Here is a 21,074-nt window from a genome sequence, read left to right as displayed (position 1 = left end):
TCCTAGCGGCCTACAAACGGTTGCCCGAGCTAGTGTGTCTGTCTAGGAGATACGGCTCCATGAAGGACTTAGCCACGCTCGGCGAATCTCCATTGAACGGCGTCGGATAATTACTTGGTGCTTAACGTGCTCCAACCCAGGATGAGGCGCGCAACACTTCCCTTTTGGACTGCTCAAGTCCACAGCTCAAGCTCAGGTCTTGCGCGAAGACAGCCTCGCCCGCGTCCGCGCCGCGGCCTTGGCCTTCTTCTCCGCGAGTGCGCGCTTGCGCTCCTGCGTCGTGCTCACGCCCATCCCGGCCTCCTCCTCAGCCGCGGTCGCGCCGACGAACGCGTCGATACACTCCTCCATCCTCTGCTGCACCGCCTTGGCGAACTTCTCGCTCGTCCGCTTCGAGGGTGCGGCTGGCGCCGACACGGACGTGTCCTCGGTCCACTCGATGTCGAAGCCCCAGCCGCGGCGTATGGCAGAGCCAGCGTCGGCGTTTGAGGCGGTCGAAGCGGGCAGGCGGAGGTGCAGGGGGGCAGACGCCGCGGCGGCGAGCCCGCCCTCGCTGCGCCACCACTCGACGAACCATTTCGCGGCGCGCGGGGTGTCGGCGAGGCCGCCGCGTACGCGCATGTTGAGCCGCGTGGCGAGGAGATCGATGAATTCGTCAGCGTTGTTTACGGGTGGTGAGCCGGGCGGGAGGAGGCGCAGGTATGCGGGCTCTGTAAACACCGGATGATAGTATTTATAGGATTTTTTACTCGTCGGTCAGGTGGTTGAGAAATGGTGTGAAGACACTATCGGGCTTACCGACTGGGTTCAAGATGTTCAGCCGGTAAAGCAGGTACGCAACCAGCGATTCGATGTCGTATAGGCCCTCCTTGATTCCCGCTTCAAACATGGCGATAATGTAAGTTCATTACTCTCAAGTGGAGCCGAGTAAGTAAGTTAGCCGGGAAATACACTTACCAATAAGTGCCAGCTTGACCCCTCGTTCGGCACCGTGCTGTCCGCGGCCGAGGAAGGGCAGCATCACGCCCGGCGAGTCGTACGAATAGATGAGCGGCTCCTCGGAGAGCTTGAGCCGCGAGGAGACTGTGCGCGTGTGCCCCGGCTGGGAGGAAGTCTGCAGCGCCTTCGCCGTGCCTATTATAGATAGCCACAGGTGACATGGAGTAAGCAAATTGGAGCGAGCGCAACAAATGAGAGACGGGATTCACGGCCGGCGATGCCCTGGTGGCGTAGCGAGTTCAGTAGCGTCGATTTCCCGACGTTGGGCATGCCCACGACGAGGACGTTCATCTCGGTCGCGTGCGGGTTGCGCTTGGCTATGTCTAGTCAAAGAAAAGAAAGATGGTAAGTGACTATGCCATTACCAACGCATACGCGGGGAAAGCGGGATGGGACGTAGAGAGGAGATAGAAGGGCGCCGAACGAAGTGGGACGACCTACTCACGAGCATCTGGCTGAGCGACTTGATTTCGCGCGTCTTGTTCAATGAGGCAGACACGATGGTCTGCCCGGGGAAGCGCCTCGCCATCGCGCGGCGGAAGGGCTTTCGTTCGCGACAGTCAGCACGGGTGATGGCGGGGCAGAAAATTTGGTGTGGGCAGGCCACTCACCTCGATGCCCCACTCTGGAACGAGGTCGCGCTTGTTCAGGACGACGATGTGCTCGCATACGTGGCCGCCGTAGCTCGATAGCGATGCTTCGGGTGCTGGTGCTACCGAGGGGTCTGGGTGCGTGTTGGGGTTGTACCCGCGCTCGGCGCGCCATTTGTGAATGGCACCTGTGGAGTGTGCGGGAGGCGTTAGCATACGGAGTCGAGATGTGGAGCTAAGGTATGAAACAAAGGCATGGAAGGTGTGTGATGCTCAAACGAAATCCCTGGATTGAATCCATACGACTGAGGTGCGTGCACCCAAACACGGATACAGCAGTTGTTACTTTTTCTCATAGCATCCCCGCCTGCTTCCATATGCACATAATGACGGACGAGGGACGCAAGCTCACCTTCAAGGTTATTGTTGATGCTCGTCAGCGGCAGCCGCGAGTCTCTGATCTCTAGCAGCACATCCGTGCGAGACAGGAGCGACGGCAGCTGCTTCGTGAAGCGGCTCATGTGGCCCGGGAACCATGATGGCGGCGCGGGGAGGAAGGGGAGGACGGCTTGCATCCTGGTGACGCTAAGTGTCTCGTCCTGAGTTCGTCGCTAGACGTCGTGAAGCTACATGTTAGTGCGGCATCGTACGTTTGTGGGATGGCCTACGGGTTAAAGGAATTGAGAGTGGGACTTGACGCGAGACCGGACGCGCTGCTGACAGTGACGCGTCAAACGATTTGCTCCCGACTCCGCGCCGACTTCCGAGGTCAAGGGCAAGAGTTTGTTGTTTGTCCTTGTTAGATTCAGAAGCTGTCGGCTTCCGATCGTTGGGTGTGCGAACTCAAAACTTTGGCTTTGATGCATTCGGAACGTTCCACTCTTCCTCGGGGATTGCCTGCAGCTAGACCTGACTCGGGGTGCGCAGAGCAATTCTACCTTTTTAGTTTAGGCTCTCTATTGTGGGCTTGCTGGGGCGTGGTGGCCACGCTTTGTTGGTGAGAAGGAGATTCGAGATAAGAGGTTATTATAGCAGGGTAAACTAAAGAGATACAGATCTATGTGAAACTGTTCTAGGCCACCGGCGATCCTTGCTAAACTCCTAGGCGCCGCCGCCGACGCCGAACTGCACAATTGTATATGCATGGCAGAAGCGAATACACCAAGCCCACTAGCGGAAACCACGCACAAATGCGTAAGGGCGCAGGCCTACAAATCGAGGTAGTCTCTCCCCGCGGTCCCCCAGCCCATGCCCGCGCCCGCACCGGCGCCGTACGGGTCCTCAGGGACGGCGCCCTCGACCTCGCGGATCGAGAACTCGCGCTTGAACTTCTTCTCGATGGTGCTGATGGTGCTGATGAGCTTCGTACACGCCTGCTCGAGGGCCGCTTGCGGCGTGAGGCTGCCGTCGGTCTGGATTTTGAGCAGGAAGTAGGGTTGCAAGGGGTGTGGGACTTTGTACCCGGCGAAGAGGACTTGGGGCATCGAGAGGACTTGACTGGTGTGCGCGCGCGGAGGTCACATCGCAGTGCGGAATGCGATAGGGGTGCGGAAGCGCGAGGGAGATGAGGGGGAGGACGGGTCAGCGTTGCGAGAATGGGAGGGAGAATGGGAGGGGAGAGCGTACGCGCGGATCATGTTGCCCAACGTGTGGTCCTGCTTGACGATCTTGAAGGTGGCAGCGTTGGGGATTTTCGTGTCTTCGGTCACCTCGACGCTAGCAAATGAAGCGTAAAGCCATTGAGCAGACGCACAACGGATAGAACCTACGGCTTTTCGCCATCCTCAAGGACGAAGAGCTCAAAGCGGTTGGGGGCATTCATCGTGAATCACACTACATGGGTAGCCAGAGGAGGCTGAGTTTGCATTCGAGGACGGCAGCTAATAATGAGGTATGCTGCGTACAGTTTGTTTGAACTATCGAAAGTGCTATCTGCCGTTACACTCCCTACGAGACCTCAGTTGGGACAAATCTGAAGACTGAAGAAAAAGTCGTTAGTATTCGTGTTGCAGTTGCATCAGGACGAAGGAGACAAGGGCTCAGAATTACGAGTTGCGATCATAAGATGCTTCACCGACAATAAATAATGGCATGATGCCAACATCATAGAAAGTAATGAGAACGTTGGATGGAAGACTCACCCTTGGTACAACTGACGACGCGTCCACCAAGCAAAGAGAACTGAGGCAGTGACAAAAGCTGCCTGTTCCCAATTGGGCCTGCAACTCCCAGGTTCAAACTCCGACCGAATCGTAACCGGATCAGTCGCTCATCGAGCAGGCCATCGACATCGACACTCCTCAAGGTGAGTAAACCGCTGTCCTTACGCACCCCAGACATTCGCAGGCCGAATCCATGGTGCTGATGAGCATCAGAGGCGTCGAACGAGCCTAAAAAGTTGCTTGTTGGACGGTTGGATGGCTTGACGTGCGGCTGGATGGAGTCTGGGGTTTATGGATGAATTGGACATATTGGACTGACGTTCTTCTGCGATTTTCCTGTGTGCCTTAGACTCAAATGCCGACCCGCTTCTCCCAAACTCGCAAGCACCGCGGCCACGTCTCGGCCGGACACGGTCGTGTTGGCAAGCACCGCAAGCATCCTGGAGGTCGTGGTCTCGCTGGTGGTCAGCACCACCACCGGTGCGTTCTCTTCGATCTAGCGGTTGTTTTGGGCGCAGCTGATTTATGATATGTGCGATGCAGTACCAACTTCGATAAGTACCATCCTGGTTACTTCGGTAAGGTCGGTATGCGCCACTTCCACTTGACGCGCAACGCACACTGGCGGCCGATCATCAACGTCGACAAGCTGTGGACACTCGTCCCCGAGGAGGAGAAGAAGGACCTGACGGAGGGCTCCGAGGTCGTGCCAGTGATTGACACGCTCCGACACGGCTACGGCAAGGTCCTGGGCAACGGACAGTGAGTCTTAGATGGTTTAGATGCGAAAGATCCTTCTTTTTGACCTGGGATCAATCAAGGCTCCCAAAACTTCCCTTCATTGTGAAGGCACGGTTCGTGTCTTCGAAGGCAGAGTGCGTATTCGTGTTGCTATCGAGCATCAACATAGCTAACGTGAGAGCGCAGGAAAAAAATCAAGGAGGCTGGCGGTGTTGTGTCATTGATTGCATGAGCGCTCTCTACCCTCTCCTTGCTACCTCTATCTCTCTGCATACTACGGCCCATGATTCGACATGCAATACAGCCACCATGCCACATGTATCTCAGACGCGCGCGAGTTTTATTGAGGAGATAAGCTGAGTCATGTCGACTAGGACGACTTCGACGAGTCGTTCCGTCGGAACCAAGACGACATGAGGAGAGCCTCGATCGCGTGGTGCGGCAAAGCTGTCCCTGGCTGTCAGATCATTAATGTTGCGGATGATCAAGCCAAGTCATGCATATGGCTGGCCTCGGTCACGGCCGGTTTAGTGAGAGTAGATAAATATGGGACTGGCTGTGACTGGCTGTGGAGATTCTCATTAGGAGAGCGAGAGGAGTATTTGTTTCCCACTGTGTTTCTCCTGCATCGACCAGTGCACTGAGCATGTCAGCGTCTTTGTCGGTCTGGTGTGAGTTTTGACCCGCTCAATTCCCTCTCCTTTGCTCCTTTCGTCTCACTTCCATCATCTCGTCTCGCTTGTTACATTAGACAACAGCCAATACTCGACCTGGAATAGGACTCGCCGCCTTCAGGCTTCACCCTATCTCGCTCGCACGGACACCCGCGCCTCTCAAGCCGCAACCACCATGGCGAGAGTCAACACTCAAGACAACCCCGTCGTCCTCAACGTCACCCCTGCTGATGACAACGCCGCTGTCCATCCCAAAAATGATAAGAAACAGGACACACTCTTCGGCCCCAACATCGGCGTCATCACCAACACTCCCTCCTGGGCTCAACCCCTGGGAAAGAAGCAGCAAGTCGACAATCTCTCTCCGGAAGTCATAAAGGCTTGGATCGCCAAGAGCAAACAGGTTTGTCCCTATCTCTCCGTTCTCATGTCACACCACAACGAGCCTCGTCGTGCCCTCAGCCCTCCCAGCCGACCACGACGCTCCAGGCGCTCGTCAACCTCAAGCGCCCCTCCCTCCGCCTTGTGCCCCTCAACGTTGCCCCCAGCGATGACCCGGACAGCGCCGAGCCTCACCACCACCATCATCACCACGGCTTGGAGTTTGAATACGACTGCGACGCTCCTCAGTGTCGTGTGACCGTCCATCTTGTCTTGCCGTCAAACCACCCTCTCGCCGGCCCTACTGATAGCTCGGGCGTCTCACGCGTGCTGGTCTACGAGAACATCTTCGATGGCGGTTTCGACAAGGTGCTAAAAGTCGATGAAGGTGCCATGCTCGAGCTCGGCAAGTACGAGTTACGCCCTGATGCATCGCATAGCAAGGCAAAGGACGACGGGTCCGCGAACAATGAGGGCGACGCTGAGGCGTCATCTGCCGCTGCCTCAAACTCTGCTCAGTCTGCTGGGAATGGCGGTGCTACGAACAATAGCAATGGAAACGGCAACGGCAACGATCGCAGGAGCCGTCGTTTCACAGCCTTCAACTTCCGCAAGCGGCACCAGAACCGCGCGGCGGTCAGCGGGCCCGCGCTGGCTGTCGTCGACGCCGAGGTCCAGCACAACGCCGGTGCCGGTGCCGAGGGCAGCGACAACGGCAGCGAGAAGCCTGACGAAGCAGCCAGCGGCGAGGATAAGGATTCGATGAAGGACGGTGTAAGGATCGCGATTAAGCTTGCGGCGCTCGATGGGGACGGGTTCGAGCTCCCGTCGGCCAATGAGCAGATGACGTATTTGCATGTCGTGCGCTTCGGCAGCACGCCCGCGCCGGGGGAGGAGGACCACCGGTCGTGGGTCGTCAAGGTCGTCAAGCGCGAAGCTACGGTGTGTGCTTTCTTCCTCGTTCCTTTTCTTCAGACCCACGCACGGACGCTCTGCGAGCGGGGCGAGGGATGTGCGCAGAGTTTCTCCGGGCCTGAGCCATATCCATGGATTTGGTGTGTGTCGAGCTGAGAACTAAATGAGAACTTCGTGCCCCCAGATTGGCCCGCATACATTCCACCTGCACGAGATCTACGGTCTCTCCTCGCAAACGCACTCACACCCCTCTGCCGAGCCTTCCGCCCCCGCCCCCGCTCCCACTGCGGCATTGCAGCAGCACACCTACCCGCCGACCGCGTCCCCCGCGGCCGCGGCAGCCGTGACCGAGGACGAGCCCTCGTCCGAGTGCCTGCTGTGCCTGAGCTCGCCGCGCGAGGTCATCCTTCTTCCGTGCCGCCACCTCGTCGCGTGCAAGGAGTGCGCGATCAACATGGTCGAGTTCGGCGCAGGCGGGAACATCGTGCACAGCGAGGAGCCGCCCACCGGGTCGCCCGCGCCGGGCGGAGGGGACGCGGGCGCCGCGGAGGCGGGGATGGCTGGGGGCGCGAACGCACAGGGCGGCAATGAGGGAGGAGAGGCAGGTATGGGTGGTAGGCATGTGGCGCCGACGATTCCGCAGCCCAATCCGAACCCGAACCCGCGGAGGAAGAGGAAGGCCAAGGGCTGGTTCTGTCCTGTCTGTCGGCAGCGTGAGTCTCTCGGCCTTTTATATAACCTCGCGGTGTCGTTTTGCGGTGTGGTATTCTGACGGCCTTTGTGTTTGTGTGCAGCGTACACATCGCTCCTCCGCATCTCGACAACGCCGACCGCGAAGGAGATCAACGACGAAGACCCCCACCGCCCGTCGACGTCGTCGGAAGCTGGCGCTGCTCCGCCCGTGATCGCCGCTGACCCATTGCAGCAAGATACCAACGAGACTCAGCAACAGCAGGGTGGGATGTTCCGCGGTCTTTTACGCACGATCGGCGGCGGCGGAGGGAGTAACAGCCCCACGCCTGCTGCAGATCCCCTTGCGGCACCATCGGGCGCAAACACGACGCTCCCGCCCGACCTCGAGCGCGGGCCTGAGCCTGCGGCTGCTCAAGCGAGCTAAACGCTTTGTTTTCGTCTGACCCAGCACTGGCAGCAGTACGCTTGCCTTGAGCACCTACGTAGACTCGAGAATCCTTTTGTTTCTCTCTTGGCTTGACCTGGCTTCTTTTCTTGTGGACACTGTGCTACTTACTGTACCTATACTCCCCACTTTCACGCCTACCCCACCTTGCTCTCTTATGACCCCTCGTTCTCATTCTCATGGTCTCACTCGCGTCTACTTACTCTCTTCGTCCGTCTTTTGGTTTTCCTTAATATCACCGTTGTTGCTCTTGTCAGTTCAGGCCAGATTATCGATTAGGTCTGTTGTATCCCGGATGCGCGCGCGCTGCGCCGCTTGTCATACGACTGTGTACTCTTATAGTATCTATCTATGTATCATGCTCTCCGTCTTATCTGAATATCTGCGAGAGTATGTGCTCGAATACACGAAAATGCGAACACTGAGTGATATGGGTAGGATAGGCTACAATAATGTGAAAATCTGTCCTTCTCGTGAAACTCTTACTTACTCCTACACCCATCTATACACGTCCAGACCCTCGGCTCACACAAGCACCCTCCTCGCCGCTCCCTGCTGCTCCGCAAACCCGCCCCCAGGCGAAAACGTCGGCGACACCACACTCACACGCTGGCTCCCCGCCGACGCCTCCGGGCTGCTCACACCATGACCGTAGTTATGCGGCGCGAGCGTCCACTCCTCCCTCAGCCGCTTGCACACCGTCCGGAACCCCGACACGGGGCCCTTCTCGTGCACGAGCACCAGCGCGCACATGTGCGTGTCGTCCGCAAGCACCTTGGCGAGGCTCGCGCCCGCGCGCTGGCCCAGCGCGGGCGTGAACGCCGCGGCGCTCGCGTTGAGGCTCGGCGTCGGCGTCGGCCCTGGGGTGTACGTCGCGTGCGTGGGGCTCTGCGCTATAAGCGGCGTCGTGCTCATACTGTAATTCGCGTTCGGCGTAGGCATGGGCGTGGGCACGGGCATGGGCGTAGGCGCATACGCGATCCCGCCCGACGGCGTATAATACGTCGTCGACGCGGCGCTGGGCGTCTCGTTCCCCGGGCCGCCGCGCTCGATAACCTCCGCGCGGAACCGCACGTCGCCCACCGCACAGCGCAGAATGCCCGTCGCGCTCAGCGCATCCGAGTGCGCATCGGGCCGCACGTCCGCGCCGAGCGTGTGCAGCACGCGGATCGCCTCCACGCGCGTGGCGAGCGGCGAGCCGATGGACCCGAGCGTGAACGAGTGGCTGCGCCAGTGGAAGAGCGACGCGAACCAGCCGCGCACTTCGCCGACGGGTGCTCCCAGGAGGCCTGATCCGGCTCCGTCGCGCGTGCTTGAAGACGTTCCGGGCGGGGACATGGGCGTGGGCACGTTGCCACCGATGCTGGGCGTGGGCGGCTGCCCACCGCCGTGCGTCGTGTGCGTGCGCGCGTGGTCGTACGGCGCCCCGCGCTTGGCGTGGTGCGGGTCGTAATCGGTGTGAGCTGCAAACAAGAAAGAAAAGAAAAATATCAACACCAGGACATAACGCATATACGCTCGTCGCACGTACCTCGCCCCCTTGACCTGGGCTTCGCCACGCCCGTCTCCCCGCGCTTGCCAGTGCCAGCGCCAGCGAACCCACCTTGCTGCTCCTCTTCATACATCGTATTCCTGAGCTCCCTGCCCACCCTCGACGTATTCGCCCTCGCAAGAACAGCACGTCCATCGGCGCTTAACCCGAGCCCCCGCCCACTATGGCGCAGATTCCCGCCACTCGCGTTCTCCTTGTCCGCCTGCACAGAATAACGAAGCCTCTCCGGTGAAAACGTCTCCATAAAATTGCGCCCCTTGCGCTCCTTCTCCTTCCCCTGCCCGTGTCCGAGGTGCGACGGCATTTCGCGCCCATACCCGTGCCCGTGTCCATAGGCGTCGTGGACCCGGTGCTCGACATCATACTCTGGCATACTGCGCATATCCCCCGGCGGCATATCGTCCACGTCCATACTCTCGATGCTCACCCACTCGTCGCCCACCGCCGAGCTCGTTCCCATACTGGTATCGTAGCCATGGGCATGGCCGTGGACATGGCGCGTTCCAGTCGGGCTCCAGCCAGTATGATGGTGATCGAGCGTAAGCACCGGCTGCGTACCACCACCACCACCACCACCAGGACCCTCCATCCCGATCCCGATCCCAATGCCACTAACAACACGCTCTCCATCCCCCCTTCGCGGCGGCGTCATCGGCACATGCAGCGGCTGAAAGACAGGCGCAATGGGCGCAGGCGTGCTCCACCGCGCCAGATCAAACGCTCTCGGATGCGCCGAAGGCGGCGAGACCGACGCGTTGAATGGCTGCGGCGAGGAGGAGTGCTGCGGACTCTGACCGCCGCCGTTCGCACTCGGAGCACGATGATGCACGCTGCTGCTTCCCGCGCGGCGCGAGCTGCTCGACGCGCGCGCCACGGGTGGCGCTGCGTCGTTGCGGGACAGAGACAACAGGCGTGAGCGTGCGGTCGGACTCTGGGCACGGGGCCCGATAGGAGAGGGCGGGCGCGTACGTGGTGAGAGCGGGCTGGGGGCTGGGCTTCTCCTCGAGCTCGAAGCCGGGCCCGGTGTGCGCGGCGGCGAGAGCGCGATCGCCGTCGTGACGTGCAGCGTCGGATGCGCTTGCGTGTTGTTATGCGGATGTCTGTCCTTTGGCGGCAGCGCTGGCGGAGATCCTAGCACCGTGGTTGTATCGGTGCGCTGTCGAGGCCCTGGGGGCGACGGCGAGCGCGGCGGCGGCGAGCGCATCGACAGCGCGCGGTGCTGCCTCGTCACGATTTTGCCCGAGACAGGGCACGCCGAGACCATGGACGCGGACGCGGCAGCGGCGGCTGGGAAATCCTGCGCGACGAGCATGGGCGAGAGCAGCCCCGAGCCCGTGTCGTCGAGGATGATACCGTTCTCGCGGAGCGTGCGCGCGCGGCACACCCCGAGGAGGAAGTAGAACGCCTTGGCGAGCTGACCCTGCCCTGGCGGGCTGAGCAGCTCCGCGCGGATCGCACGCATGTCGGCGCGCCGTCCCCAGACGACGCGCAGAGAGTCGAGCAGATCATCGTCGACGGGCTCTGAGATGGGCTGCGCGAGCTTGGCGACCGGTGGTGCGGGCGCGTATTCGACACCCGGAGTAGGGTGCTGGAACCAGGGGTGCGCAAGGATTTCAGGAATCTGACATAATTGGTGGGTGAGCGCATATAGGGATATCAAGGCAAATGCCACGTACAGAAATACGCTTCTCAACGTCGACGACCAACATACGCGTGAGGAGATCGCGCGCCTGTAGGTCGACGTATGAGGGGATCTCGTACTTGCCGTGCTTGACCTTGCTCAGCAGCACGCGCACATTCTTGTCGTCAAAAGGAAGGCGGCCTGTAAGGAGAGCAAATAGGATGACGCCGCAGCTCCAGATGTCCGTCGCTGTGCCTTCGTACTTGAGCCCATTGACGATCTCAGGGCTGGCGTAGTGGGGGCTGCCGCAGCTCGTCTCGAGCTGCCACTTGGGTGGGGCAAACGCAGCCATGCCCCAGTCAGCGATCTTGATGAGCGGAGGGTTTATCGACTGGATGAGGATGTTTTCCGGTTTGAGATCACGATGAATAATCTTGAATGTATGCGCATAGTTAAGCCCATAGATAATCTGCTTGAAGAACGCAAGGGCCTCGAGCATGGGCAGCCTGCCGCGATTGACAAGAAAATCAAAGAGCTCGCCGCCCTCGACGTACTCGAGGACGAGATAGAGCTCGGTGTCGCCCTCGTAGACGTCGTATATGCGGAGGACGTTCGGGTGTTCCATGAGGCGCATCATGATGATCTCGCGGTCGATGCCGAGGCGCTGCTTCTCGGACTTGGCGAGCTGGGTAGACAAGGAAGCGCGTGAGTGGATCAGGGGCTGGATGGGGAGGATCTTTACGGCGGCGAGCTGGCGGGTTGTGCGGTGGCGGGCGATGCGGACGCGTCCCGAGGCGCCTTTGCCGATGCACTCGCCGAGGATCCAGCTGCCGATGAACTTTGGGTCGCCGGGGAAGTCGAAGGAGCCGTTTTCTGCGGCGTCTTTTTCTTTCTGCCAGCGTGTGCCGAGGTGGGCGGTATACTTTAGGGGCGGGGCGCGGGGAGTGTCATCGAACTGGTCCATGGTCGCTAGAAAGAAAGTGTGGCTGAAGACAAGAGAGATTCAAGAGCTAGGAAAGAATGGAGAGACAATAGAAGGTGTAGGATAGATTAAGTGTGAGCTACAATAAAAGATATGTGGTGTGTCGTCTGCTACGACCGGCGTGCAGGAATTGGTGGAGAGGACAAGAGGTGGTCGAAAACAAACAGGAAGAGGCGTTCGAAGTTCGTACTTGGAAGGCCATATTTGGGGCGTGGGAAGATTGAAATGGAATCAGGGTCTGGAACTCAAAAACGCCGGAGGGTAATCGGCGCATCGTGGGAACATCGTCGTCATTGGAGGACTGATTTAGCTACGGTGCATCCCGACGGAAGTGGAGCTCATCGCGCGACGCGTCCCGGTGAGTGAGAGTGGTTGTGACAAGGGATAATAGGAAGGGCTGGTGCTGCGGAGTGGTGGAACGAGGATGGAGCTCCCCGAATAAGGCGCGGGGTGAGTGAGGAGAAGCATCTGCAGTCACGTCACAGTTACCGGTTGCACTCCCCGCTGGCTGACAACTCACCAACTCACTTGTCGCCTTCACCCGGCCTTTGCCTTCTCCCCCGACCAAGGGCAGCCAGTGCTCAGTCACAGTTCTCCTTTTCTGTTATTATTACATTTCTTCTAATCCATTCACGAAACATGCCACCTCCAACACCACTCGCCCTCCTCCCCCGCCTCCTCTCCCCCATCGCCCTCTTCATCGCTGCCTCAAACGCATACTCCTTCGTCTTCAACGACCAGCCAAAGCAATGCCAGAACCTCTCCCTCAGCATAACAGGCAATGGCGGCCAACCTCCATACAGAGTCGTCATCATACCCTTCGGCCCATCCCCACTCCCCAACAACGTCGAGGTCCGCACCATCCAGGACAGGGCCTTCGACGGCGACTCTACCTCAATATCCTTCCAGCTCGCCTACCCCCAGAATTCTCAGTTTGTCGCCGTGGTGAGCTCCTCTCCTCCAATTTCTCTCACACCTTAGTGCAGTCCAACACCGGGCTAGCTCTCCGCGATCGGATCACCGCTGCGCATCGGCCAGACCGATGCGGGCACGCGATACGGCGATTACGGCCCTTCTTCCAACAGGCCCGCTGACCAGACGTTCTCTACCCCACCCCCTCTAGGTCAGCGATAGCAGCGGCTTCGGCAGCGGTGGCACGAGCGTTGCCGCGACCGTGCTCGGCAGCTCCGACTCGAGCTGCTTCAACGCCACCAATATGGTCCAGCCAGCATTCAGCTTCTCCATCGACCCGCCCAACCAGCTCGTGCAGTGCAACGCTTCGCGGCTATACTGGTTCGACGGTGTGCAAGGGTGCGTAAACTCCACGTTCACCTGCCCAACTATCCCTCGCTTATCGCGCGAACTTCAACGCGTTATGTATAGAACTCCACAGTTCCAGGGTGTAATCCCAGGCGGCAACTCGTTCTCCATCCCCATCGGCCAGACGTCACAACAACCGAACGAGGGCACAGGCTTCCAGTGGGTCCCGCCTCTGCGCTCGGGCACGACCATGCTCCTCGTCGCGGGCGACCAGCGCGGCATCGGGTCCGGCGGCAGCGAGCAGTACGGTGTCGCCGCCGGCCAATTCCCCTCGTCGAGCTGCCTCAACTCGACCTCGCCATCTTCGACGCCTGGTTCGCCCGCTGGTGGCAGCTACCCGACCAATGCAGATGGGTCTTCGACAACGGGTGGAAGCGGTGGGGGCAGGTACGTGTCTTTGCAGTGTGTGGAAATGGGCGCAATCTCACGTTCTTGTGCGTTCTCGACAACAGCTCACCGAACATAGGCGCCATCGTCGGTATGTGTCCCCCCTTTTCCCACCTTCATATCTTCGCGCTCCACCCACGTTTCTACCCTATTCACATCTCCACCCATGATCCGCCCACGAAACCTTCCATACTGATCATTGTGTTCTTACAGGCGGCACAATCGGCGGCGTCGCAGCCATCGCCATCCTCGCCCTCCTCGCGTTCTTCCTCATCCGGCGACGCACCGCCAAAGCCGTGTCCGCGGGGCACGCGCGCCCCGTCGACCTGCTGCACGGCGAGCGCGAGGCCGACGAGCGCGACGGCCTCGCCCGCGGCGACAGCGCCGACGGCGCCGCGGACCACTTTTACCGCCCCGAGCCGTTCCTCGCCGCTGCGCCCTCGACTGTTGCCGGCGGGGCGGGCGGGGCGGGGGACGACGCGCGGTCGCATCGCTCGTCGCACTATATCTCGGAAGTCGGTGGAGCGCGCGCGGGGACGCCGACGGAGAGCGGGTACGGGTACGGTGTCGGTGCCGGTGCGAGTGCTGCAGGGCACGGGCACGGTGGGGACGCGCCGGCGCCGAGCGGATCGACGGTGGTGAGCAGCTCGCGCAAGAGCGCGGCGGGCATGCGGCAGCTGCGGCCTGTGAATATTATTCAGCACGACGATGCGGGCGTGGTGCCGGCGGAGGAGGACGAGCACGGGGAGGGGGAGGAGGAGCCCGAGACGGTCGAGCTGCCGCCGGCGTATACGAATATCCGGCGGGAGTGAGCGTGGGGCTGGCGACTTGGACTTGTGTTCGTTGTGGTTATCTCTCTTTTACTTTTCATTCGTATATACATCCGTTCATTCATCGATTCGATTTTTTTTTATCATTCCAGTCAATTATATTCCACACATTATTCTTCCCCTCTGTTTTTTATTTCCTCGTTTTGGTGCGGACCGCAGACACTTGGCTTCGTCGTAGAGCGCTTCCATGTTTCTTGCAAGCTCCCTTCTTTTTTCATTTACAAACCTTCTTTGAAAACGCCGCAAGGCTACGTACATACCACGGCAATCTTCTTTCATTATTTCGACTTGCGCTTGCCATGCGCACAGCGACCTCTTGGTCCTACTCCTCACCGCTACGTTGTTGCCTTCACGTCCGTCCGCCCGGTTTACCCAGTTCTATCCCCCACACGCATAATACTCGTTGTGGTTATGCAGGAATACATGCCTACGTTCTGCATCGCGTCGTGTGGCAGCGTATTAGCCCGTTTTTTTACGAGGAAAAGAATGTGTGTCTATCTGATTGGACATTTCTATTTTACTTGTCTTTCTTTATTCTCCTAGCTTGATTATACATTTCACGTCCACGTAGACCAGGTTAATATTTAAGTATTTCCAGCGAAGAGCTGTACATACAGTTAATCATGATAGCGCGTGGACGTTGAGCTTGGAAGAATAATATTAATGTGCGGTGGTGCGCAGCGCGCGAACGTTCCTGCGAGATACTGGTGTCGGTCCTCGGAGTGGAGTACCGCGCTGTGGTATACTTGTACCCTCTTGGACCTGTTGGGAGGCAAGGAGGCGTTGAGTGTGTCGTGTTTTGGTGCATTGTCCGCGTGTTGCGCACGCGTTGTCCGTATTGTTTACACACAAGCGAGGATGTAAGGACGTTGAGCCGTTTAGAGCTGCTCAGAACTGCCATACTACTGGAGGCTGAGTGGAGGATTGTGGGAAAATGACGGAAGCCGCCGCGATGGCAGACTTCGACTTGAAAGGCATACCGACTCTATGCCCAACTTGCGTTTGAATTCCAGCCTTTTGCTTGTAAATAAACCAGAGATACTTCAAACTTCGAAGCGACTTCAATGTTCAGATTAAATATTGGCCATTATTAGTTCAACAAAATCGCCAGTGAACTGATGAACTAGTCGCTACAATCAAAGCTCACAAAAACGAATATCAGGCAACTTGCAAAACCCCAAAGCCGGCATAACTGACTGACATCACACTCGAAAAGGAGACCACAAAAACGACTTGCATTCAATACAAGTGCTACAATTCAATGCCACGATATATCTACTGCGTTTTCTGAGGTTTATCATATCATGAGAGCCGCTTCAAAGCTTCTTGGATCGTTAACTTCATCCTTGTGTAGACTGCCGGGCGTGCTACCCGAGCAAGTTCAACCATTTAGTCGAGCTCGACCTAGAGAATGAACAAGTTAGCGCGATGGTCATCAACGGTTGACTGAGAGGACTTACGGCACGGACAGTGACAGGGGCACGGACGGTGACCGGGCTGCGCACAGTCACGGGCGAGCGGACGGTAACGGGGCTGCGAACAGTCACGGGCGAACGAACAGTGACCGGGCTGCGAACGGTGACGGGCGAGCGCACGGTGACCGGGCTACGGACAGTAACCGGGGAGCGCACAGTCACGGGCGAGCGGCGGCGGACAGTCACGGGCGAGCGAACGGTGACGGGCGCACGGCGGCGGATGGTAACCGGGGAGCGAACCGTCACGGGCGAGCGTACGGTCACTGGGGCACGGCGGCGGACAGTGACGGGGCTACGGACAGTAACCGGGGAGCGCACAGTCACGGGCGAGCGACGACGGACAGTGACGGGAGAGCGCACGGTAACCGGGCTACGGACAGTGACGGGCGAGCGGACAGTCACCGGGGCACGGACCGTCACGGGCGAGCGAACGGTAACAGGCGCACGGCGACGCACAGTGACGGGGCTGCGGACAGTAACGGGCGAGCGCACCGTCACCGGGGAGCGAACGGTGACGGGGGCACGGCGGCGGACCGTCACGGGAGAGCGGACGGTAACCGGGGAGCGCACAGTAACGGGCGCACGGCGGCGCACGGTGACGGGGCTACGAACAGTGACGGGGCTACGAACAGTGACGGGCGCGCGGCGCCTGACAGTGACCGGGGAGCGAACCGTCACGGGAGAGCGAACAGTGACCGGAGCACGGCGGCGCACGGTGACGGGAGAGCGAACCGTCACGGGAGAGCGCACAGTGACGGGGCTGCGAACCGTCACCGGGGAACGGACGGTGACGGGGCTACGGACAGTAACTGGGGAACGGACAGTAACTGGGGAACGGACAGTAACTGGGGCGCGGACGGTGACCGGCGAGCGAACAGTGACGGGGCTGCGAACAGTGACCGGAGCACGGACGGTGACGGGCTCAGGCTATGATAGAAAATCGAAATCAGCACCAGAGGTCGTGCAACTAGAAAATGAGGAAGCTTACAACGGGAGCAGCAACCGCGGCGGTCATGACCGCAGCGACGGCGAGCATAGAAAGCTTGTTGAAGATCATGATGGTTGAAGAAATTTGGGTTTGTTAAAAGACGTAAGAAGCTTGGCTTGGTTGGACGACTGGGAGAAGTGGTCTGGAGAAAAGGAAGCGGAAGAAGGGCCTGTATTTATGTGTTTTTTTGTCAGGGCTTCCCGTCCTCATTGAGGGTGGAATGCGTAAGAACGAAACATTATGGCAAAGTGTGCAAAAGAGTGAGAGACGGCCAACTGAGATGAATACGCACCGCCATCGCCTTCCGAGCGATCGATCACGCGTCTCTATGGGCGCATAACCTTCTTGGAAAACGGAGAATCGGCGGTGGTGCGTTCGAAGAAGCACTTGTCGGATCCTTTGTTGTTTCAAAGGATTTATGGCAATCCAAAAGACAAGTCGAAACCTTTGTCGAGATCTTGAGTGCTGCTAACTTTCTGACGATTTTAGCATACTCATCAAGCTACTAGGTCTTACCCGTAGATCGCGTTGAGTTTGCTATTTCTCCTCCCCGTAGTCATCTCTTTTCTGTAAGAAAACAGTCCAACACCAAGCATGACCCCACCATGCTCTCCGCTTTAGTCACGTACCAAATATAGCGTTCGACAATCCCCATCAGATCAGGGTTAGTCGTTATGCGACATTGTCGGACCGCGGAACGATCAACCGTGAAGATCTTGGTCGCACGAGCGCAAATTCCTGTGAGCCGTCCCTGAAAGTTTTACATAGAGATTTGTTGGTCGTGTGAGCAGAAATGTAGCGAAGTGGGGCCCCCAATTGTTCAATGGAGGTTGTTATGCGTCTTGTCAGCGGCGAGCCTTGAAACGACACTGAGCAAATCCAGGTACTTGGGATGCATCTTTGGGGTATGTACTCACAATTACTAGTCCCAGAACATAGCACGTCGAAAGCATTCGTCAGATTAAGCTCCTCTTGCATCAGTTGCTCTTTCCGCCGCGTTGTGCCCAGCTGCGATTGGTCTCTTGATCAGAAGACCCACTCAATGGGCCGCTAATCCAGGTGCCAGTGGAACCGCCGCACATCATTACATACACGGCTCGCATGCTGTACGACTCGGCAGCGCCAAACCCCTGTCTGACGTTTTCTCGCTTCAAACCCTTCGAAAATCAAGAAGCGAAGCCGTCCATGCTCGAGTTGGAGACCACCAAAGCAGCCTTGGTGGGTGCTGCAACCGTAGGACACAGAAGTGGCGCAAACAGAAATTGGAACGCGATGACACTCTGCCACCGTGCCCAGATGCGCGGTCTCCTCGTTGTTCGGAAGGCCTCTGTCGTTCCCAGCCGCCGGTGCGGAGCGAAGTATCACGATCTTCGTCTTCCTCGTTGCGTGCCGCAGAGCGTACCTGACGGCAGCTTTCTGCACTGACAGTGATGAAATGCGCGGCACGCCACAAGACCGCATCAGCGCCGGACCCATGCGTCGTGAACATGTAAGTTAACGACGATGTGTAAACTCGAAGTGCTGTTGGCCAGAATAACCGCGCGATCCGGCAAAGCGAAGGAGCAGGCAAGATAGAGTGGCTGTTTGGTACGTACAAGCAAATGAAAACGGGTCGCGAGCATAACACGAGGCTATGAAATGTGCTGTGCTTCGTAAGTCCGTCGCGAGTGATCAAGTCTGCTCCGAGCATTTTTCCCGGGTTCTGGTCGCGTGACACGCCCCACCGGAGCGTTCCTGGTTCATCAAACGGATCCAGAGCTTATCGCAAGTGGTCGTGTGCTGTGCTGTGTATAAGTCCGTGATCTAGAAAACGTTATCAGTAAACTTGGGAATTTGTAGTACAGGATGCTAATCTCTTCTAAGAATAGGCAGCGTTGGCCGAGGCTCACCGAGCATTGAAATGACGACAAAGACCGAACAAATTCTGAAATGGTGAGATGCATCATTCTGGACATGTGCGCAACATTTTCCCCTCCCATCAAGCGTTTGAGATACACCGGGCGCCCATCATACGCCCTGAAGAGATCAACAAGGTTGCAGAGAATGAAGTCGTCTGAATACAACGCTCAAACCAGTGAGAGGTTGGTTTGTCGCGAGAAGACGCCAAGAAGGCGTCAGGGATGCCATCATTGTTCTCCGCAGAGTCTAAAATTGCCTGTAAGTTTTCGCGAACCCGGATTTACATAGGATAAACTACATTCAATACGGCGTCTGCCGCCGGTGGTCTGGACTTTCTCCATACAATACTGAGGTCGTGTGCCATACACCATAGACCGGATAACTCTGCGCTTTTAGGCCAGTAAAAGTTAAGAGAGTTTACGACGTTGGCTAACCTTCAAGCGCCGTTCCAACCACAGCAACCACTTCACCCGTTGCTATTCTAGATCTGGATACGAAAATGACAGTGCACGCCAGATCTGAGTTGCGGGGTCAGAAGCCTTGGACATCTCACAAGGCGAGTTCCCCGGAGAGATGAACGAAGTCATCTACAAGTTAGTGTCCGTCTGACAGAGTGCTGAGGCTCAAAGGAGATACTTGACAATGCGAACCTTCAAATTCGATGATGACATGGGCGCCAATCCGTCAGGTCAAGGAGGAAGTGAACAGAGTCCTTGCGAAGCTGCGTGATTGACGGAGTGTATCACTTCCCGGAGAGAAGAACGCAATGAACTCCCGCTGCGAGACCATGCGGTACGCATCCGAATCGAGCCCCTCGGCGAGATCTTGCCAGAGGGTCCTTGATCTACGCGATAGAGCTCTTACAAGCCCCTGAGAGTGGCCAACGCGCCGACCAGGATAGGACTAGGATAGGTGTAGCATGTGCAGAGGCTGCGGGAAAGTCGAGCCTAAAAGATGCTAAGGTGCAGAGTACGTTCCAAACATGAGCAGCTCATTTGCGTCCTTGTCGCCAGCACGAGACATACTTACTTAACCCCGTCAGTCGCCTTCTCATAAACGCGTCGCACACCTCAGTGTGACGTTGCCGTTGACATTCCGCCAATCTGTAAGATGTAAGCCTGAGACACCGTCAACTTAACTATTGTCAAAGAAGGGCAAACAACCAGAAGGTCGCTTTCCCAGCCGTGTTGGGCGCACGCCTTCATCGCCCGTAACGATCCGTACCCCGGGACGGGCTCTCCCTAAAGGTGACGGTCTAAGCCTTCTCGCAAACCTTCTCGCAACTCTTCTAAGCAGGTCCCCTAGCTGGTTGTGTGCTCGTGAATCCAGGATGACACCATAACTTCCCGTAATGAGCTCATAGACCGAGAGGAAGGTCCTTTCCAAGAGGGAAAACCCGAAGCTGTTCAATGCCATGGACTTAGCCTAAGTGATCTGTAATGGCAGCGTCTCCCAGGACGAGCGATAGTGAGATCTGTGCAGTATACATGAGTACCCATAAGTCGTAGAACAAGGAAACGGGTGAAGGGTAAACTTCAGAGAAAGCCGTTTAGACAAATGGCAAGTCGGTGGTCGACATATTACAAGTCGTGTTTGCCCCTGTGTGCGCCGACGCGACCGCGGAGAATTCCCCTCACTGTCTTGTCATTCCGCCACGATCTCCAGCGTCTGCAGACCAGCACACCACAAACGAAAGAGCGACGCCATGTCCACAGATCCATACCATGCAGTGCAACAAGAGATAGAGACGTCGCTCCAAACGGCGGGCCAACTGCGCTCGTCCTACCTCCGCATACGCAACATGGCCCGCGAGGGCAGCGAGGAGCTCGTCTGGGCGCGTAGCGAGGTGCGCACCATCTTTCGTTTCTCCACGGTATATCCCCATCTCAGTGAGATCTCAAGCTCAAAGCAACCCTCGCGGCACTGGAAGCCGACCTCGAGGACCTCGAGGAGAGCGTAAAGTACGCACGCGCCTACTTCTGCCTAAGTGTGAAGCGTGTCCGCAGCAGCTGACTGGACCTCGCTCGCTCGCATCCATGGGTGCACAGGATAGTGGAGGAAACGGGGCCGCGCATGTTCGGTATCGACGAGAAGGAGGTTACTCTCAGGCGCAAGTATGTCAGCAAAGTCCGGGTGCAGATCGAGGTCAGCATCCACGCTTCCCCCCGCTCAGTGGCATACCAGGTTGACACTGGGCTGGGCATGTCTTGCATGCAAGGATAGGACATGAGAGCGGAGGTTGAAGGCACTGTGGTGAGTCCTCATCACACTTGGTTGCAAGGGAAGATAACTTCATATTCACTGGCACCACCCCGTAGCCTCCATCGCGCACCAAGTCGCCCTTCTCGCCAGACGCGTCGCCGTTCTTCCCGAGCGGCTCGCGCTCGCCGCTTCCCCAAGGCGCACAGTCACCACGGCCA

General features: G+C 58.1%; 9 protein-coding genes across 9 annotated transcripts; 4 read left to right on the top strand and 5 right to left on the bottom strand.

The window, feature by feature from the left end:
• Positions 1-192: 192 nt before the first annotated feature.
• On the bottom strand, positions 193-2,339 carry CONPUDRAFT_145626 (P-loop containing nucleoside triphosphate hydrolase protein; the record flags this gene model as incomplete). The annotated part of the gene is made up of 8 exons (XM_007773229.1): positions 2,258-2,339; positions 2,002-2,200; positions 1,611-1,777; positions 1,441-1,543; positions 1,209-1,322; positions 958-1,134; positions 799-879; positions 193-710 (listed from the first exon to the last, which is right to left on the bottom strand). The coding sequence occupies exons 2-8, from the start codon at positions 2,162-2,164 to the stop codon at positions 193-195; spliced, it is 1,323 nt and encodes a 440-aa protein (XP_007771419.1). The 5' UTR covers positions 2,165-2,200; positions 2,258-2,339.
• Positions 2,340-2,830: 491 nt separating this feature from the next.
• On the bottom strand, positions 2,831-3,411 carry CONPUDRAFT_31952 (RBP11-like subunits of RNA polymerase; the record flags this gene model as incomplete). Its single annotated transcript, XM_007772894.1, has 3 exons — positions 2,831-3,086; positions 3,216-3,305; positions 3,359-3,411. Coding segments are annotated over 3 exons (399 nt in total), but the record flags the coding sequence as incomplete, so codon positions are not given.
• Positions 3,412-3,976: 565 nt separating this feature from the next.
• Positions 3,977-4,841, top strand: CONPUDRAFT_108225 (uncharacterized protein). Its single transcript, XM_007773228.1, has 4 exons — positions 3,977-4,231; positions 4,295-4,513; positions 4,573-4,626; positions 4,679-4,841. Exons 1-4 carry the CDS (start codon positions 4,107-4,109, stop codon positions 4,722-4,724), a joined length of 444 nt encoding a protein of 147 aa, XP_007771418.1. The 5' UTR covers positions 3,977-4,106; the 3' UTR covers positions 4,725-4,841.
• A 311-nt stretch (positions 4,842-5,152) lies between these two features.
• On the top strand, positions 5,153-7,936 carry CONPUDRAFT_167391 (uncharacterized protein). The gene is made up of 4 exons (XM_007773227.1): positions 5,153-5,569; positions 5,629-6,489; positions 6,647-7,175; positions 7,257-7,936. The coding sequence occupies exons 1-4, from the start codon at positions 5,342-5,344 to the stop codon at positions 7,577-7,579; spliced, it is 1,941 nt and encodes a 646-aa protein (XP_007771417.1). The 5' UTR covers positions 5,153-5,341; the 3' UTR covers positions 7,580-7,936.
• A 118-nt stretch (positions 7,937-8,054) lies between these two features.
• On the bottom strand, positions 8,055-9,884 carry CONPUDRAFT_83800 (uncharacterized protein). Its single transcript, XM_007773226.1, has 2 exons — positions 9,132-9,884; positions 8,055-9,063 (listed from the first exon to the last, which is right to left on the bottom strand). Exons 1-2 carry the CDS (start codon positions 9,739-9,741, stop codon positions 8,126-8,128), a joined length of 1,548 nt encoding a protein of 515 aa, XP_007771416.1. The 5' UTR covers positions 9,742-9,884; the 3' UTR covers positions 8,055-8,125.
• Positions 9,885-10,677: 793 nt separating this feature from the next.
• On the bottom strand, positions 10,678-11,737 carry CONPUDRAFT_61042 (Pkinase-domain-containing protein; the record flags this gene model as incomplete). The annotated part of the gene is made up of 2 exons (XM_007772949.1): positions 10,678-10,773; positions 10,829-11,737. Coding segments are annotated over 2 exons (1,005 nt in total), but the record flags the coding sequence as incomplete, so codon positions are not given.
• Positions 11,738-12,394: 657 nt separating this feature from the next.
• Positions 12,395-14,963, top strand: CONPUDRAFT_167389 (uncharacterized protein; the record flags this gene model as incomplete). The annotated part of the gene is made up of 5 exons (XM_007773225.1): positions 12,395-12,700; positions 12,879-13,066; positions 13,139-13,462; positions 13,528-13,553; positions 13,676-14,963. The coding sequence occupies 5 exons, from the start codon at positions 12,395-12,397 to the stop codon at positions 14,272-14,274; spliced, it is 1,443 nt and encodes a 480-aa protein (XP_007771415.1). The 3' UTR covers positions 14,275-14,963.
• Positions 14,964-15,507: 544 nt separating this feature from the next.
• On the bottom strand, positions 15,508-16,824 carry CONPUDRAFT_145622 (uncharacterized protein; the record flags this gene model as incomplete). Its single annotated transcript, XM_007773224.1, has 3 exons — positions 15,508-15,696; positions 15,753-16,694; positions 16,756-16,824. The coding sequence occupies 3 exons, from the start codon at positions 16,822-16,824 to the stop codon at positions 15,682-15,684; spliced, it is 1,026 nt and encodes a 341-aa protein (XP_007771414.1). The 3' UTR covers positions 15,508-15,681.
• Positions 16,825-20,309: 3,485 nt separating this feature from the next.
• On the top strand, positions 20,310-21,061 carry CONPUDRAFT_83799 (uncharacterized protein). The gene is made up of 4 exons (XM_007773223.1): positions 20,310-20,500; positions 20,557-20,615; positions 20,703-20,907; positions 20,973-21,061. Exons 1-3 carry the CDS (start codon positions 20,456-20,458, stop codon positions 20,875-20,877), a joined length of 279 nt encoding a protein of 92 aa, XP_007771413.1. The 5' UTR covers positions 20,310-20,455; the 3' UTR covers positions 20,878-20,907; positions 20,973-21,061.
• Positions 21,062-21,074: the final 13 nt, after the last annotated feature.

This window comes from Coniophora puteana (genome assembly GCF_000271625.1).
Source record: "Coniophora puteana RWD-64-598 SS2 unplaced genomic scaffold CONPUscaffold_10, whole genome shotgun sequence".
In the NCBI taxonomy this organism is placed as follows: Eukaryota; Fungi; Basidiomycota; class Agaricomycetes; order Boletales; family Coniophoraceae; genus Coniophora; species Coniophora puteana.
Note: the sequence above shows the minus strand (reverse complement) of the source record. Positions and strands in the feature narration are given on the sequence as shown.

Excerpts from the sequence above, each read along its gene's own strand:
- CONPUDRAFT_108225 (XM_007773228.1), top strand. The coding sequence starts at position 4,107 with ATGCCGACCCGCTTCTCCCAAACTCGCAAGCACCGCGGCCACGTCTCG. Across the intron at positions 4,232-4,294 it reads GGTGGTCAGCACCACCACCG|TACCAACTTCGATAAGTACC; the intron begins GTGCGTTCTCTT and ends TGTGCGATGCAG. Across the intron at positions 4,627-4,678 it reads TTCGTGTCTTCGAAGGCAGA|GAAAAAAATCAAGGAGGCTG; the intron begins GTGCGTATTCGT and ends GTGAGAGCGCAG.
- CONPUDRAFT_167391 (XM_007773227.1), top strand. The coding sequence starts at position 5,342 with ATGGCGAGAGTCAACACTCAAGACAACCCCGTCGTCCTCAACGTCACC. Across the intron at positions 6,490-6,646 it reads TCGTCAAGCGCGAAGCTACG|ATTGGCCCGCATACATTCCA; the intron begins GTGTGTGCTTTC and ends TCGTGCCCCCAG. Across the intron at positions 7,176-7,256 it reads CTGTCCTGTCTGTCGGCAGC|CGTACACATCGCTCCTCCGC; the intron begins GTGAGTCTCTCG and ends GTTTGTGTGCAG.
- CONPUDRAFT_83800 (XM_007773226.1), bottom strand. The coding sequence starts at position 9,741 with ATGGAGGGTCCTGGTGGTGGTGGTGGTGGTGGTACGCAGCCGGTGCTT. Across the intron at positions 9,064-9,131 it reads GCCCAGGTCAAGGGGGCGAG|CTCACACCGATTACGACCCG; the intron begins GTACGTGCGACG and ends TCTTGTTTGCAG.
- CONPUDRAFT_83799 (XM_007773223.1), top strand. The coding sequence starts at position 20,456 with ATGGCCCGCGAGGGCAGCGAGGAGCTCGTCTGGGCGCGTAGCGAG. Across the intron at positions 20,501-20,556 it reads TCGTCTGGGCGCGTAGCGAG|CTCAAAGCAACCCTCGCGGC; the intron begins GTGCGCACCATC and ends TGAGATCTCAAG. Across the intron at positions 20,616-20,702 it reads GACCTCGAGGAGAGCGTAAA|GATAGTGGAGGAAACGGGGC; the intron begins GTACGCACGCGC and ends ATGGGTGCACAG.